We start from the raw sequence: 12,448 nt of genomic DNA, 5'->3' as shown, positions 1-12,448 counted from the left end.
ATCGCTCTGTTTGCATATTGGTTTTACTTGAATAAGATTGATTTCTTTTTTTAGTGCCAAATATTATCAATTTTTCTTTCTTAAGACATTGTTGAAAAAAATACTGGCATTTTCTGACTAAATAAATGCTGCTACATTGCTCCCTATCCCTTCATTCTCAGTGTGGAAAAATATGTGTATTTTTAAATATTCTTACCTGGACAGCAGGAGTCGGTATAGAGATATTCTAGAAAGGAGAGGAAAGTGTCTTTGGAAACCCCATACACTGGAACCAGAATACTATTTGCTTCTAGATAATTACCATTAAACATAGCTGCCATTACCTCACAGCGAGCTACCAGAACTGCTCTGTGTGCTGGTACAGTTGCACCTGCAGGACACAAGAGAAAAAATTGATGATGAATTTATATACACAGTAAGATCTTGATATTAAAGCTTATATTATCTTAGAATGATTACACATCACTTAGCACGATTAAAAGCAATTTTAGAGTGTTTAAAATTAACAATAGCCAATAGATAACTAATACCAAACAGGTATGTATGTGCATGCAGTTGTAGATTTGCGTACTGATTAGGAGGTTCAATCACACTATGGGTTTTTACACAAACATAATGGGCTCCCATGGTGCCAAAGCATGCTTGTAAGCTAGAAAACTTAGAGCAACTCTCACTATTCAAGGATTAGTTTCAGAATAAAAATCTGTTTGCCTGAAAAAGACTAGAGTAATTATTAAATTACTAAATTTTAGTAATTACTTAGTAATTACTAAATCGTAATAAAATTATCATGGTTGATGAATTAGGAAAAAAATCGTGGAAGATTCAGCATCCATTAAAAATAGGTCCACATTTTGTTAGTGGATAAGTATGTGGTTTTTTTTAAATACATGTTGACTCATTTGCTGGTAACTTTTGTTCTGTGTAATACACAGTGGTGGTATGGTCTCACCAGCTTCCCACAGGGCCTCTCTCAGGAATGGGATGCTGAGCTGAATTGTTTGTGTCATTAAACTCGACATGAGGATTCTGTTCTCACTGCAAAGATTTTTTTTGGTTTTACTGCATATTAAACAGAACATCTAGAAAGAATCTGCTTGTCCATGCGTGCTTATTTTTGAGGGATTAATGTTTCATATTTGGCTCTGAGACTTAAAGCTAAAATAATTAAACAATTGTCTAACCCTAAAAAGCCATTTCTGTATGAAGGGTGGGTGTGAAAAAATTGAGAAAATCATTAGCATTTAAAACAATCTCATTCTTATTCTCACAGAAGTATGCACTTTTTTTTTTTTTTTTTTTTTTTTAAATCATTTTTGTTTTCAGGATGAAGGCATTTAATTTCCAGAACAAGTCATGAATGCTACTCCAGCATATTGTGCATCTGAGTACATTGTTCACAGACAAAAGAAGAGCTGGCTGAGCATGGACACTACCCTAAAGCATCCATACAGACAAGTTGAGCAAAAAAATGCTTTCCACCATGACAGGAAAGTGTATACATTTACTCAGTTTTGACTCCCATGCAGATGCACTGGAAAATACAGTCGCCTCCCTTTTTTTTCCATTATTTTTTTCAGGGAGGATAATTGCTGGAGACGTGGTGGAGCAGAGCTGCTGTACCTTGTATTGTGAAGATGACATCCGCCAGGACAGGCGTATTAAAGAACAGCCTGAGAGAAGTATTGTACAACTGTTTTATCTGGTGAGAGCTGCCATCCCTCAAATTGTTTAGCTGCAAAATAAATTATTAATAAAAATCTGACAAGTATAGCTGAACGCAAAATAAATGACTACAAGACATGATTTATGGGGGGAGACTAAGCAGCAGCCTATCGCTCTCAGCATTATGTTCTCCTGTTAATCCCACCCAATGGCATCTCCTACATCTGCAACTCCACAACCTTTTATATCTTTCCAGTCCCTGTTCCAATTCATTTCTAGCCCTCATGCTTTTGAAGAAATGTGAAGTAGAAGTAGCCTGAAGGCATGATGAAAGCCCCAAAAGAAAACTAACAAACAACCCTACCCCCAACAAATAAACAAACAACAAACGAACAAAAAACAGCAGTTCAGGCGTATTACATTAAAAGCTTTCCAGACTTTTAAAATCCAACCCTATTAACTGTTTAGCTGTGGACATGTGTGACTGGCAAGCTACAACTGAGAAATCAGAAGCTTAAAACACTAGGTAACTTTTTGATCTGTGTATTATGTTATCTCAAGATGGTGCAAGATGATTTCCCACTTACACATCAAAGAAATATTTTATGCAAGTGCTATAGTGTCAGGGAATCTATAAGCTCTACGTGTAAATAGCTGTTAAAACTAATTCTATATTATAAGTTTTTATTGACATGTAATGTGACATAGATAACATTTTACTGTGAAGTCAGTTACTGAATTACATACATTAAGCAACAGACAGATTTCCACATCACAGCATTTATAAGGGAAACCAACTCTACCAATCTCCTCCAGAAGCATAACTTTTGGCACATTTTCAGGAGAGCAAAGCTTTCCTGGGCAGCTTCTATTACATGAGAATTAGGAACACATAATCATATTGTTAGACAACGTGTGAAGCTGTAAATATCACAGAATCACAGAATAACAGAATTTCTAGGTTGGAAGAGACCTCAAGATCATCGAGTCCAACCTCTGACCTAACACTAACCTCTGCTAAACCATATCCCTAAGCTCTACGTCTAAACGTCTTTTGAAGACTTCCAGGGATGGTGACTCCACCACTTCCCTGGGCAGCCTGTTCCAGTGTCTAACAACCCTTTCGGTAAAGAAGTTCTTCCTAACATCCAACCTAAAACTCCCCTGGCGCAACTTTGGCCCATTCCCCCTTGTCCTGTCACCAGGCACGTGGGAGAACAGGCCAACCCCCACCTCACTACAGCCTCCTTTAAGGTATCTGTAGAGAGCGATAAGGTCACCCCTGAGCCTCCTTTTCTCCAGGCTGAACAAGCCCAGCTCCCTCAGCCGCTCCTCGTAGGACTTGTTCTCCAGGCCCCTCACCAGCTTCGTCGCCCTTCTCTAGACCCGCTCAAGCACCTCGATGTCCTTCTTGTAGCGAGGGGCCCAAAACTGAACACAGTACTCGAGGTGCGGCCTCACCAGAGCCGAGTACAGGGGGACGATCACCTCCCTAGCCCTGCTGGCCACACTGTTTCTTATGCAAGCCAGGATGCTGTTGGCCTTCTTGGCCACCTGAGCACACTGCTGGCTCATATTCAGCCGACTATCAACTATCACTCCCAGGTCCTTCTCCGCCAGGCAGCTCTCCAACCACTCATCTCCCAGCCTGCTTGTAGCTCTGCTTGGGGTTATTGCACCCCAGGTGCAGGACCCAGCACTTGGCCTTGTTGAACTTCATGCAGTTGACCTCAGCCCATTGGTCCAACCTATCCAGATCCTCCTGCAGAGCCTTCCTACCCTCGAGCAGATTGACACACGCGCCTAACGGTGTCATCTGCAAACTTACTGAGGGTGCACTCAATGCCCTCGTCCAGATCATCGATGAAGATATTAAAGAGGACCGGCCCCAGCACCGAGCCCTGGGGAACACCACTAGTAACCGGCCTCCAACTGGATTTGACTTCATTTACCACGACTCTTTGGGCCCGGCTATCCAGCCAGTTTCTAACCCAATGAAGCGTGCACCAGTCCAAGCCAAGAGCAGCCAGTTTCTTGAGGAGAATGCTGTGGGAAACGGTGTCAAAAGCCTTGCTGAAGTCAAGGTAGACATCTACAGCCACTAAACACTTCACGTTGTCATAGAAGGAGATCAAGTTCATCAAGCAGGACTTGCCATTCATAAACCCATGCTGACTGGGCCTGATCGCCTGGTTGCCCTGCAAGTGCTGCGTGATGACTCTCAAGATAATCTGCTCCATGAGCTTCCCTGGCACTCAGGTCAAACTGACAGGCCTATAGTTCCCCGGGTCTGCCCTCCAGCCCTTCTTGTAGATGGGCGTCACATTTGCTAGCCGCCAGTCGACTGGGACCTCCCCTGATAGCCAGGACTGCTGATAAATGATGGAAAGCGGCTTGGCCAGCTTCTCTGCCAGTTCTCTCAGTACCCTTGGGTGGATCCCATCCAGCCCCATCGACTTGCACACATCCAAGTGCTGTACCAGGTCGCCAACCATTTCTTCGTGGATAGTGAGGGCCACATCCTGCTCCCCATCCCCTTCCACCAGCTCAGGGTACTGGATATCCAGAGAATAACCAGTATTGCCGCTAAAGACTGAGGCAAAGAAGGCATTGAGCACCTCCGCCTTTTCCTCATCTCTTGTAACTAAGTTTCCCCCCGCATCCAGTAAAGGATGGAGATTCTCCTTAGTCCTCCTTTTTGTGTTGATGTATTTATAAAAACATTTTTTGTTATCTTTAACGGCAGTAGCCAGATTGAGCTCCAGATGAGCTTTGGCCTTTCTAATTTTGTCCCTGCACAGCCTCGCAACGTCCTTATAGTCATCCCTAGTGGCCTGCCCACTTTTCCAAAGATTATAAACCCTCTTTTTTCTCCTAAGATCAAGCCACAATTCTCTGTTCAGCCAGGCTGGTCTTCTTCCCTGCCAGCTCGTCTTTGGGCACGTGGGAACAGACCGTTCCTGCGCCATTAAGATTTCCCTCTTGAAGAGCGCCCAGCCTTCCTGGACCCCTCTGCCCTTCAGAACCGCCTCCCAAGGGACTCCACCAACCAGTGTCCTGAGCAGCTCAAAGTCAGCCCTCCGAAAGTCCACTACAGCGGTTTTACTGGTCCCCTTCCTGGCCTCGCCAAGAATAGTGAACTCCACCATTTCGTGGTCACTCTGCCCAAGACAGCTCCCGACAATCACATCCTCCACCAGTCCTTCTCTGTTTGTGAAGAGAAGGTCTAGCGGGGCACCACCCCTGGTGGGCTCACTAACCAGCTGCGTCAGGAAGCTATCTTCCACGCTCTCCAGAAACCTCCTAGACTGCTTTCTCAGGGCTGTGTTGTGCTTCCAGGATATGTCAGGGAAGTTGAAGTCCCCCACGAGTACAAGCACCGACGATTTCGCAACTTCTGTCAGCTGCCTGTAGAACCTCTCATCCGTGTCCTCATCCTGGTTCGGCAGTCTATAGCAGACCCCGACCAGGACGCTAGCCTTGTTGGCCTTCCCGCTGATCCTAACCCAAAGGGACTCGACCTTGTCATTCCCAGCCTTGAGTTCTACAACATCGAAAGATTCTCTGATATAGAGAGCCACAGCACCACCCCTTCCATGCTGCCTGTCCCTTCTGAAGAGCTTATAGCCACGCATTGCAGCACTCCAGTCATGAGACTGGTCCCACCACATCTCCATGATGGCAACCAAGTTGTAGCTTGCCTGCTGCACGATGGCTTCCAGCTCCTCCTGTTTGTTACCCATGCTGCGTGCATTGGTGTAGATGCACTTCAGCTGGGCCATTGCCTTATCTCCCGGCCTTGCCATTGTTCCCCCTGGCACAGCTCCAACAATCCTTGTTTCAGCCCCATCCCCCTTCTTACCTAGTTTAAAGCCCTCTCAATGAGTAATCTTGTTAGGAGACCTGCTTATGTGCTTTTTACTGATTGCATTCAACCAGCACATTACATCAGCATCTCTGTCTTTCTAAACCAGAGATAAAACACATATGAACAACCTACTGACAAAACAGTAAAAGAAAACATAAGCTAAAACTAATGTAGTACAAAGCTGACAACGAAATCTTGTCTAGAGAAGAGTTTTTTAAGAACGTAAGTAACTAATACTACCAGTTACCCCAAGAAGCTTAGGTGTACCTTCCCTGGAGTTTTCAGGATACATTTAACTTTCTCAAGCACATGTTCAGTTTTTTCAGAATCCTTCAACTTCTTTTTTATATCCTCTTCTAGTCGTTCCCACTGGCAAGCACCTGTCACAAAACCAGACAAAGTTGGCTTAAAAATTGTTAAGGCCCAGAACTTACCAGGCAGACAAAAGTTCTTATCAATACCAAACACATCCTGCAGAAATTATATTTTTTACCAAGATGTGCCCAGAAATTGGGAGATGTGATTCTGCTACAATCAAGCTTTCATGGTAAGCTGGAGATGACTTTTACAATAATATAGAATGCTTCACTATTTATTAGGCTTCTATGGCATCTGATCAACCAGCATCACTGGCTGCATTGCTTTGTAGGTGTCTGAACCAGAAAAGTTCCATGTCCAGTTATGCTGAATACTGGTAACTGAAAACAGAGCATGGTTTGCAGTGGAACTTCTTTCTTTCTTATTTTCAGAGTCAAAACCACAATATGCTCTTAGGTCTCTCCATAGTTTTCTTTCAAAAACTAAGTTGGACAGAAATAAAAAGCACTTCTTGTGATGACCTGCGAAGGCTCATAGTTGGCTTAGGCACAGATTCTGGCCCCAACTGTCAAAAATTTCTTTATGGTAAAGAAATAATATAACATTATTGCCAAATTGTAAATGCAAATCAGGTGACAGTAGCCAGATTGGGAAAAAAAAAAAAAAAAAGTTTATCCTCAAAGACTTTGCTGGGGTAAATCTCAAAGATGGGAGGCACTTCTTCAGTATCTCCCATCTGTGACCTACAGGGCCCTGCAGCCGGGAAGGTCCAGAGAGAGAAAAAAACTCAGGATAAAGAACGGGTCAGCACTGCCCTCACAGCACTCTGGTTTACCAAATGTGGAAAATGCACGCAGAAGCTGAAAGGGCATCGAGACTCTGCAGCTCTAACAGCTCCTGCATAAGGATGGTAAGTGCCTGTAATCTTGTGAGCATGATGCCATGGTCCTAACAGGCTGAAATGATGACACTGTCTCATGGCCTGATCTCTTGTCAGCCTATGCCTTAAACGTCTTCAGAAGTCTTTGCCATTGCTCAGATGTACCAAACTGCAAAGACTGAAGGCAATTCTCTTCAGGTTGTGAGCTGTGACCTCGAGCAGGGTTTCACCCACCTCTGTGCAAAGCTGTTCACCCCTTTGGTTCCCATAAACAAAAATAAAAAAATACATAGACGTCAGCAAACGCTAAAGGTAAATTAACAACACAAACAGATAAAGACACTGTACTTATCTTTCATGTGTTGAAATTCCAAGCATTATCTTCTACTCGTGCCACTAATAAATAAAATAATGGATCTATTCACACCAAAAAACAACTGCATCTGTTCTCCATGCTCAACACTCTGTTTGAAAGTACTAATGGGGAGATTTCCCAGGTTGAAAGCTGAATGAGCCTCCCTTGTACCTTTGTAAGCCTGTACTCATGTCTCAGTCACTGAGGAAAGATCCTTTTCATGTGTTAAGCAGGTATGGATCTACATACATCGACTAAGCTCCCTTATACAAGGAGTTCTAACAATATAATTATTTAGGTCATTTTTATTACCATTAACATCAGAATGTATCAATGAAAAGCCTGCTAACTTGTTCCACATATAAAAAAAGCCTATATTCTTATGTACTAACAGCTTGCAGAATATTTTATAAAGGATAACAGGAACCTCTAAAAAAAAAATATATAATATATTTCTCTTTCATCTGATGATTCCTAAGCAATATTTTAAAAGATAAATATATATATATATATTTATTGGAGATGACTTTTACAATATATATATATATTAGTTCAATATTAATATATAGCTAGCATTAATTTTGTTTGGATGAGATCACTGCCTCGATTTCATTAGCAGCAAAGCATATGCAACATAGAGAAGTTCTCTGCACCGAAACCAGATGTCACTACTTTCTTTTGAATAGCACCATGTCCAGAAGAGAAAGAGCATGTAAGATTTACTTCAGTAACACTGCATTCTTTTTAACATGTTTGGAGCATGCGGACATTTAAAGTACTTTCAAAGCCCGAACCCTGCAGCTATCATGAGTTCTATATTTTGTTGGCAAAGCTTTGAAACATCATTGATGTTAGTTTATGGCTGTAGATAAGTAAAATATCATGCTGAATAGATCTGGAGTGACAGACAATTTATTTTTTAATGGAAATATGCGGAGAGCTTCTCTCCAACAAGCATTGCTCCTCAGAGCCAGGTAGGTGTAGTGATGCGGCACAGCACATGCATGCCAAACTCAGCCTAGGGATGGCCCTTGCTTTAGTGCACGTGCTCCCAAGCAAGGCGTGTGCCACGGCAGAAATAGGCAGCAAGGTACCTGAGTATATGAAGTGCAGGATGTCCAACAGACAGGAGCAGAAGACAGAGTCCTTAACAATCACCCTGGCTGGGGGCCTGGGTTCTGCAGCGCCACGAGGAACTGAGAGCCCGGCCCCGGTGTCCACCGCAAAGAGGCTCTGCGCTGTCCGCACAACGGAGGAGTCGTGGACATCTGCGGGGCTCTTCACGTTGAAGAGCAGCATGAAGACCTGGCTCACGGAGCACAGGATGACCTTGTGAGCCTCCATCACCTTGCTGAAGTCTTCTGAGTAAAAGGCCACATCCGTGCACTGGCAGCAGAACAGCAAGTTGTGCAGGTCAGAGTCGTAATGCGAGGCCTCGCCTTTTAAGATCGGCAATTTTTCTGCAAAAGTTAAGGAGCTGGTCTGTAAAACTAAAGCAATTATTAACTGTAGAACACTTATTTTCCCAGAAATCTGATCAAATCAAGGTCAATTTTTGGAAAAAAAAATATTTGATGCAGTTCGCATACGCCTAGTGAAATACTCCTAAAATGGAAATATTTAGTAGAACTTGTTTAGCAAAGCATGTCTACCAACTTACAAAACCTTTTAAGGCACTTATGACTGAAATAAATCTTGGCTGTGAGTCTCAAAGCTACAGGATCTGAGTGTATTTTCTTGTACATGCAAGACAAGACAGCTACATATTTAGAAGCAAAATCTTGTCAATAATCCTTTCTCTGGATATGTGCATCAGGTGCTTGGACATCACATGCAGGAGGAACTCAAGTATTTTTCCTTTAAGGAAAATAGGAATTTTACTTGTTGATATTGTAGAACAATAAAGCATTAAGTAATGACTTCCTTTTCTAATTTGTATGTTCATCTTTTACTAGTTTGTACACCATAAAATACACCAGAAAATGACTCTTATTATTTGTGTCTGAAACAAATTAGAAGCCGATTGCAATGTTACATGTTGCTACACAATTCTCCCCATATTAATTAAACTACACTAAGAGACAATGCAACCAGAGCATCATAACCAGTATAGCTGATGACAGATAACACCGCTCAGAATAATTACGACAAAGCATTAATTGCATAAAGAACACCATAGACATAGCAGACAATACAGCAGAGACCAGACATCAGCGAGCACCTGGCTGTTCAAGCTGAGGGGGTTGCACACGATGGCGCTTCTGGTTCTTTTTTCTTTTCTTCATTTTTTCAGATGACTTCTGATTCAAACTTTGGATCATAAAATATTCCAGCTAAAATATAAAATGCAATTTTAACAAATCTTTTTAATTTAAGAACATACTATCCACGAATCTATGAACAATGAGTGGACCCGACATGCAGGACTGAAGTTACTGCCATTAGGAAGGGCCACCCAGGTTATCAGTGTTCTGGCACTTCCTTATCAGAAGATACCAAAGGTGATTGAAATCAGCATAATTTAAAAGACTATTTATTCACATGGTGATGGTTATCTCTCCTGTGTTTCATCTTCTCAAAAATGACAGACACAAAGATATTCAGCTTATCAACTTTAGTAGATGCTAATTACACAATTACAGAGAGGAATAAGACTCAATGTCTAATGATCAGGTGCTAGTGATGGAAACAACAAACCCTATACGAGCTCTTCAGCTTGCAATCCACACAATGCTATAGTGCCTTCTGGAAAAGCCACGTTAAAATATCACCTGTGTGAGCACAGCATTTTACTACAAGAGACAGCAAGCGTGATCACTGCAATAAAAATGTACCTCAGGTGAAATGATTAATTTAAAATGAGCAGAGGCATTAATGGTGATATGGTTCTAGGTAATGGAGGTGTTAAACCCTTTTAGCACCCAATGCATTCCAGTAGCATGCACAGTGCTTTATGAAAACTAGAAGAATATTCTGCTTGGATGAGATGTTGTGAGGATTCCTTGGTTTTAGTCGGGAATGAATGGATCCAATAAAAACTGGCTACCTTGTGCCAGATATTTCAAGCTGCTATCAAATCCCATGGAAGCACACTGCACTTATACATCAGGGACAGCTGTCAAACCATGTGAAATTACTGGGCTAAAGGAACTACATTTTTTTTTCTTCAAATCCAAATGCTACCAGGGAAGTAAATAAACGGTTCAAAAAAAACCCCGAGCTTAAAATGTTGCATAAGGTTGAAAATTAAATGCAAATGTGAAACAATTTTATGGAGAAGTCTGAAAGACTGTGGTTTGAAACTGTTCTGTGGACCTCCCTGCCTGCAGGAGAGAGGAAGAATAAAGTGCTAATTAAAGGTGAAATATTTTTAACAAGCTTTTGAGCTTCTGCCTTGTTTGACTTTACTGCAACTGACCCCAGGTTCTGCTCAGGATTACCGACAGTGCCATGACTGTTTGCTGAGAGACCACAAGAATATGCTGAAAAATCGGTCACTTCAGCAATCTTATTGTCCTCATTTCATGAGCAGGACAACAGAGGGATTGAGCAATTACAGTAAAACTTAAAAAAGAGATGAGAACATGACAGAATAACAGTTGGAATGGACCCGCGGAGGCCACCCACTCAAACCACCAGCTTCAAGCAGGTCTCCTCTTTCAAACCCACACATCAGGTTGTCAAAGGTGCCTTGTCCAGCTGGGGTCTATCACACTCAAGCAGGAAAAAAGCACCAGAAGTGTGTGGGGAGTCCCTGCAGCGTGCACCACGGCTTCCCCCGTTTCTCCAACAGGCAGTTACAGCTGGCCCGTTGGGCCCATTAGGCCCATCAGGCCCACCCCGCGCCATGCTGGGAGCCCTGTGGCCCCTCACTTACCACACCCCCGAAATACTTCTGGATATAGAAGTCGTTAAGAGTGTGCAGCTCAAGGTAAGTAGCTCCGAACTCCTTAGCAAGCTGGAGCCCCTCAGAGGTGGTAACACAGCTCCCCCGGTCCGAGGTGCACAGCGGGCAGGTACAGGGCACTGCGGAGAAAACAGGGGTGCGTGTAAGGCGTTTTGGTCCAACCACCCAGACTACCCATCTCCCTAAACAGTTGTAAGGATGTTCTGCTCAGAAAATAAAAAACAGTCAAGCACAGCAGTTTTCTGGTAAGAAATCTGCAATCATATCAACATGAACAACTTCTAGTCCATTCAAGATACCAGCTGCTATGCAAAACTCAGTTTATCCTACATTAACATTATTTTAAATACCATTTGGATTCTATTTAAATTCAATTCGAGGCAGAAGAGTTGAGCAGGACTTTCAGGACGCTGGTTTGGGGTTGGTACGTGCACCACGGGTTGCTGCCACCCTCCCGCCTGTCATACTGCGGCCTCTCTGTGCACTCCAGGCATGGAAAGGAAAAACTTCCACCAACAGTCCTGGCTGCCATGAGCACGCACATACAGCAGAGTATGATTTATTTTCAGGTTTTACATAATTCTTTATGCCATAGTAGCTATTTTTGAAGACTGTGCTGTTACTGATAGAAATCTGTTAGCCACCTGAGCTTGGCTTTGCTTAACACCAGCAAGAACTGCCTGCAAAAACGTGCTCCCAAATATGCCGTACATGCTCTACACTTGTTCCCACTGCTCTGGCCCATGGGCAACATGTGTTAACATCGCTGTTTTTATTTCTGTTGGCAGCAGCACTTGCTACTACAAAAGATTAAAATCTTAGTAATGAGTATGAGCAAGCCACCGGTCCGCACGTACCTCCCCCAAACAAAGGGGTGCAGTGCGAGCCCCAGCAGCCGGGTCATGACCCAGGCGGTGGCTGGGAGCCCTGGCCTCTCCCCTGGCCTCTCCCCATGAGGAGGCAGGCAGAGGGAGGCTGGGGAAGACAGCAAGTGCAGGGAAGGGAAAGAAATGGGGAAGCCCAGGGTTAGTTCAATGGGACGTTACCTCTGGGACGGCAGATTTATTGCCCTTGTGTAAATCACAGCATAAAAGCATTTTGTCGCTGTTAGTGACTTACTAAAGGAAATAATAAAATAAAATAAAATAAAATAAAATAAAATAAAATAAAATAAAATAAAATAAAATAAAATAAAATAAAATAAAATAAAATAAAATAAAATAAAATAAAATAATAAAATGGGAAAGAAGGGAAAGGAAAGAAGGGAAAGGAAAGAAGGGAAAGGCAAAGAATTTAAAGGCAAAGAAGGGAAAGGGTAAGAAAAGAAAGGGAAAGAAGGGAAAGATTTAATTCTTATAGAGTTCTTTAACAACCCCATCTCAATCACTGAGCAAAACGGGACGTAAATAGATGCTGGCAAAACTGAACATTATGTCCACAGAAGATATATGTCAT

The 12,448-nt window shown here is 42.7% G+C and overlaps 1 protein-coding gene across 5 annotated transcripts in view; it reads right to left on the bottom strand.

The window, feature by feature from the left end:
* RHOBTB3 (Rho related BTB domain containing 3) overlaps positions 1-12,448 on the bottom strand; it is a 52,057-nt gene that overhangs the window by 9,221 nt on the left and 30,388 nt on the right. For 3 of the 5 annotated variants that reach the window (XM_082783383.1, XM_082783384.1, XM_082783386.1), the window contains exons 6-11: positions 10,964-11,112; positions 9,308-9,419; positions 8,181-8,546; positions 5,801-5,913; positions 1,624-1,735; positions 197-370 (exon numbers count right to left, since the gene is read on the bottom strand). In XM_082783383.1, coding sequence (XP_082639509.1) covers positions 197-370; positions 1,624-1,735; positions 5,801-5,913; positions 8,181-8,546; positions 9,308-9,419; positions 10,964-11,112 — 1,026 coding nt within the window. The remainder of the gene's footprint in view (positions 1-196; positions 371-1,623; positions 1,736-5,800; positions 5,914-8,180; positions 8,547-9,307; positions 9,420-10,963; positions 11,113-12,448) is intronic. The other 2 variants (XM_082783387.1, XM_082783385.1) reach the window with 2 other exon arrangements.

The sequence above is a fragment of the Aythya marila genome (assembly GCF_965140915.1).
Source record: "Aythya marila genome assembly, chromosome: Z".
Classification (NCBI taxonomy): Eukaryota; Metazoa; Chordata; class Aves; order Anseriformes; family Anatidae; genus Aythya; species Aythya marila.
Note: the sequence above shows the minus strand (reverse complement) of the source record. Positions and strands in the feature narration are given on the sequence as shown.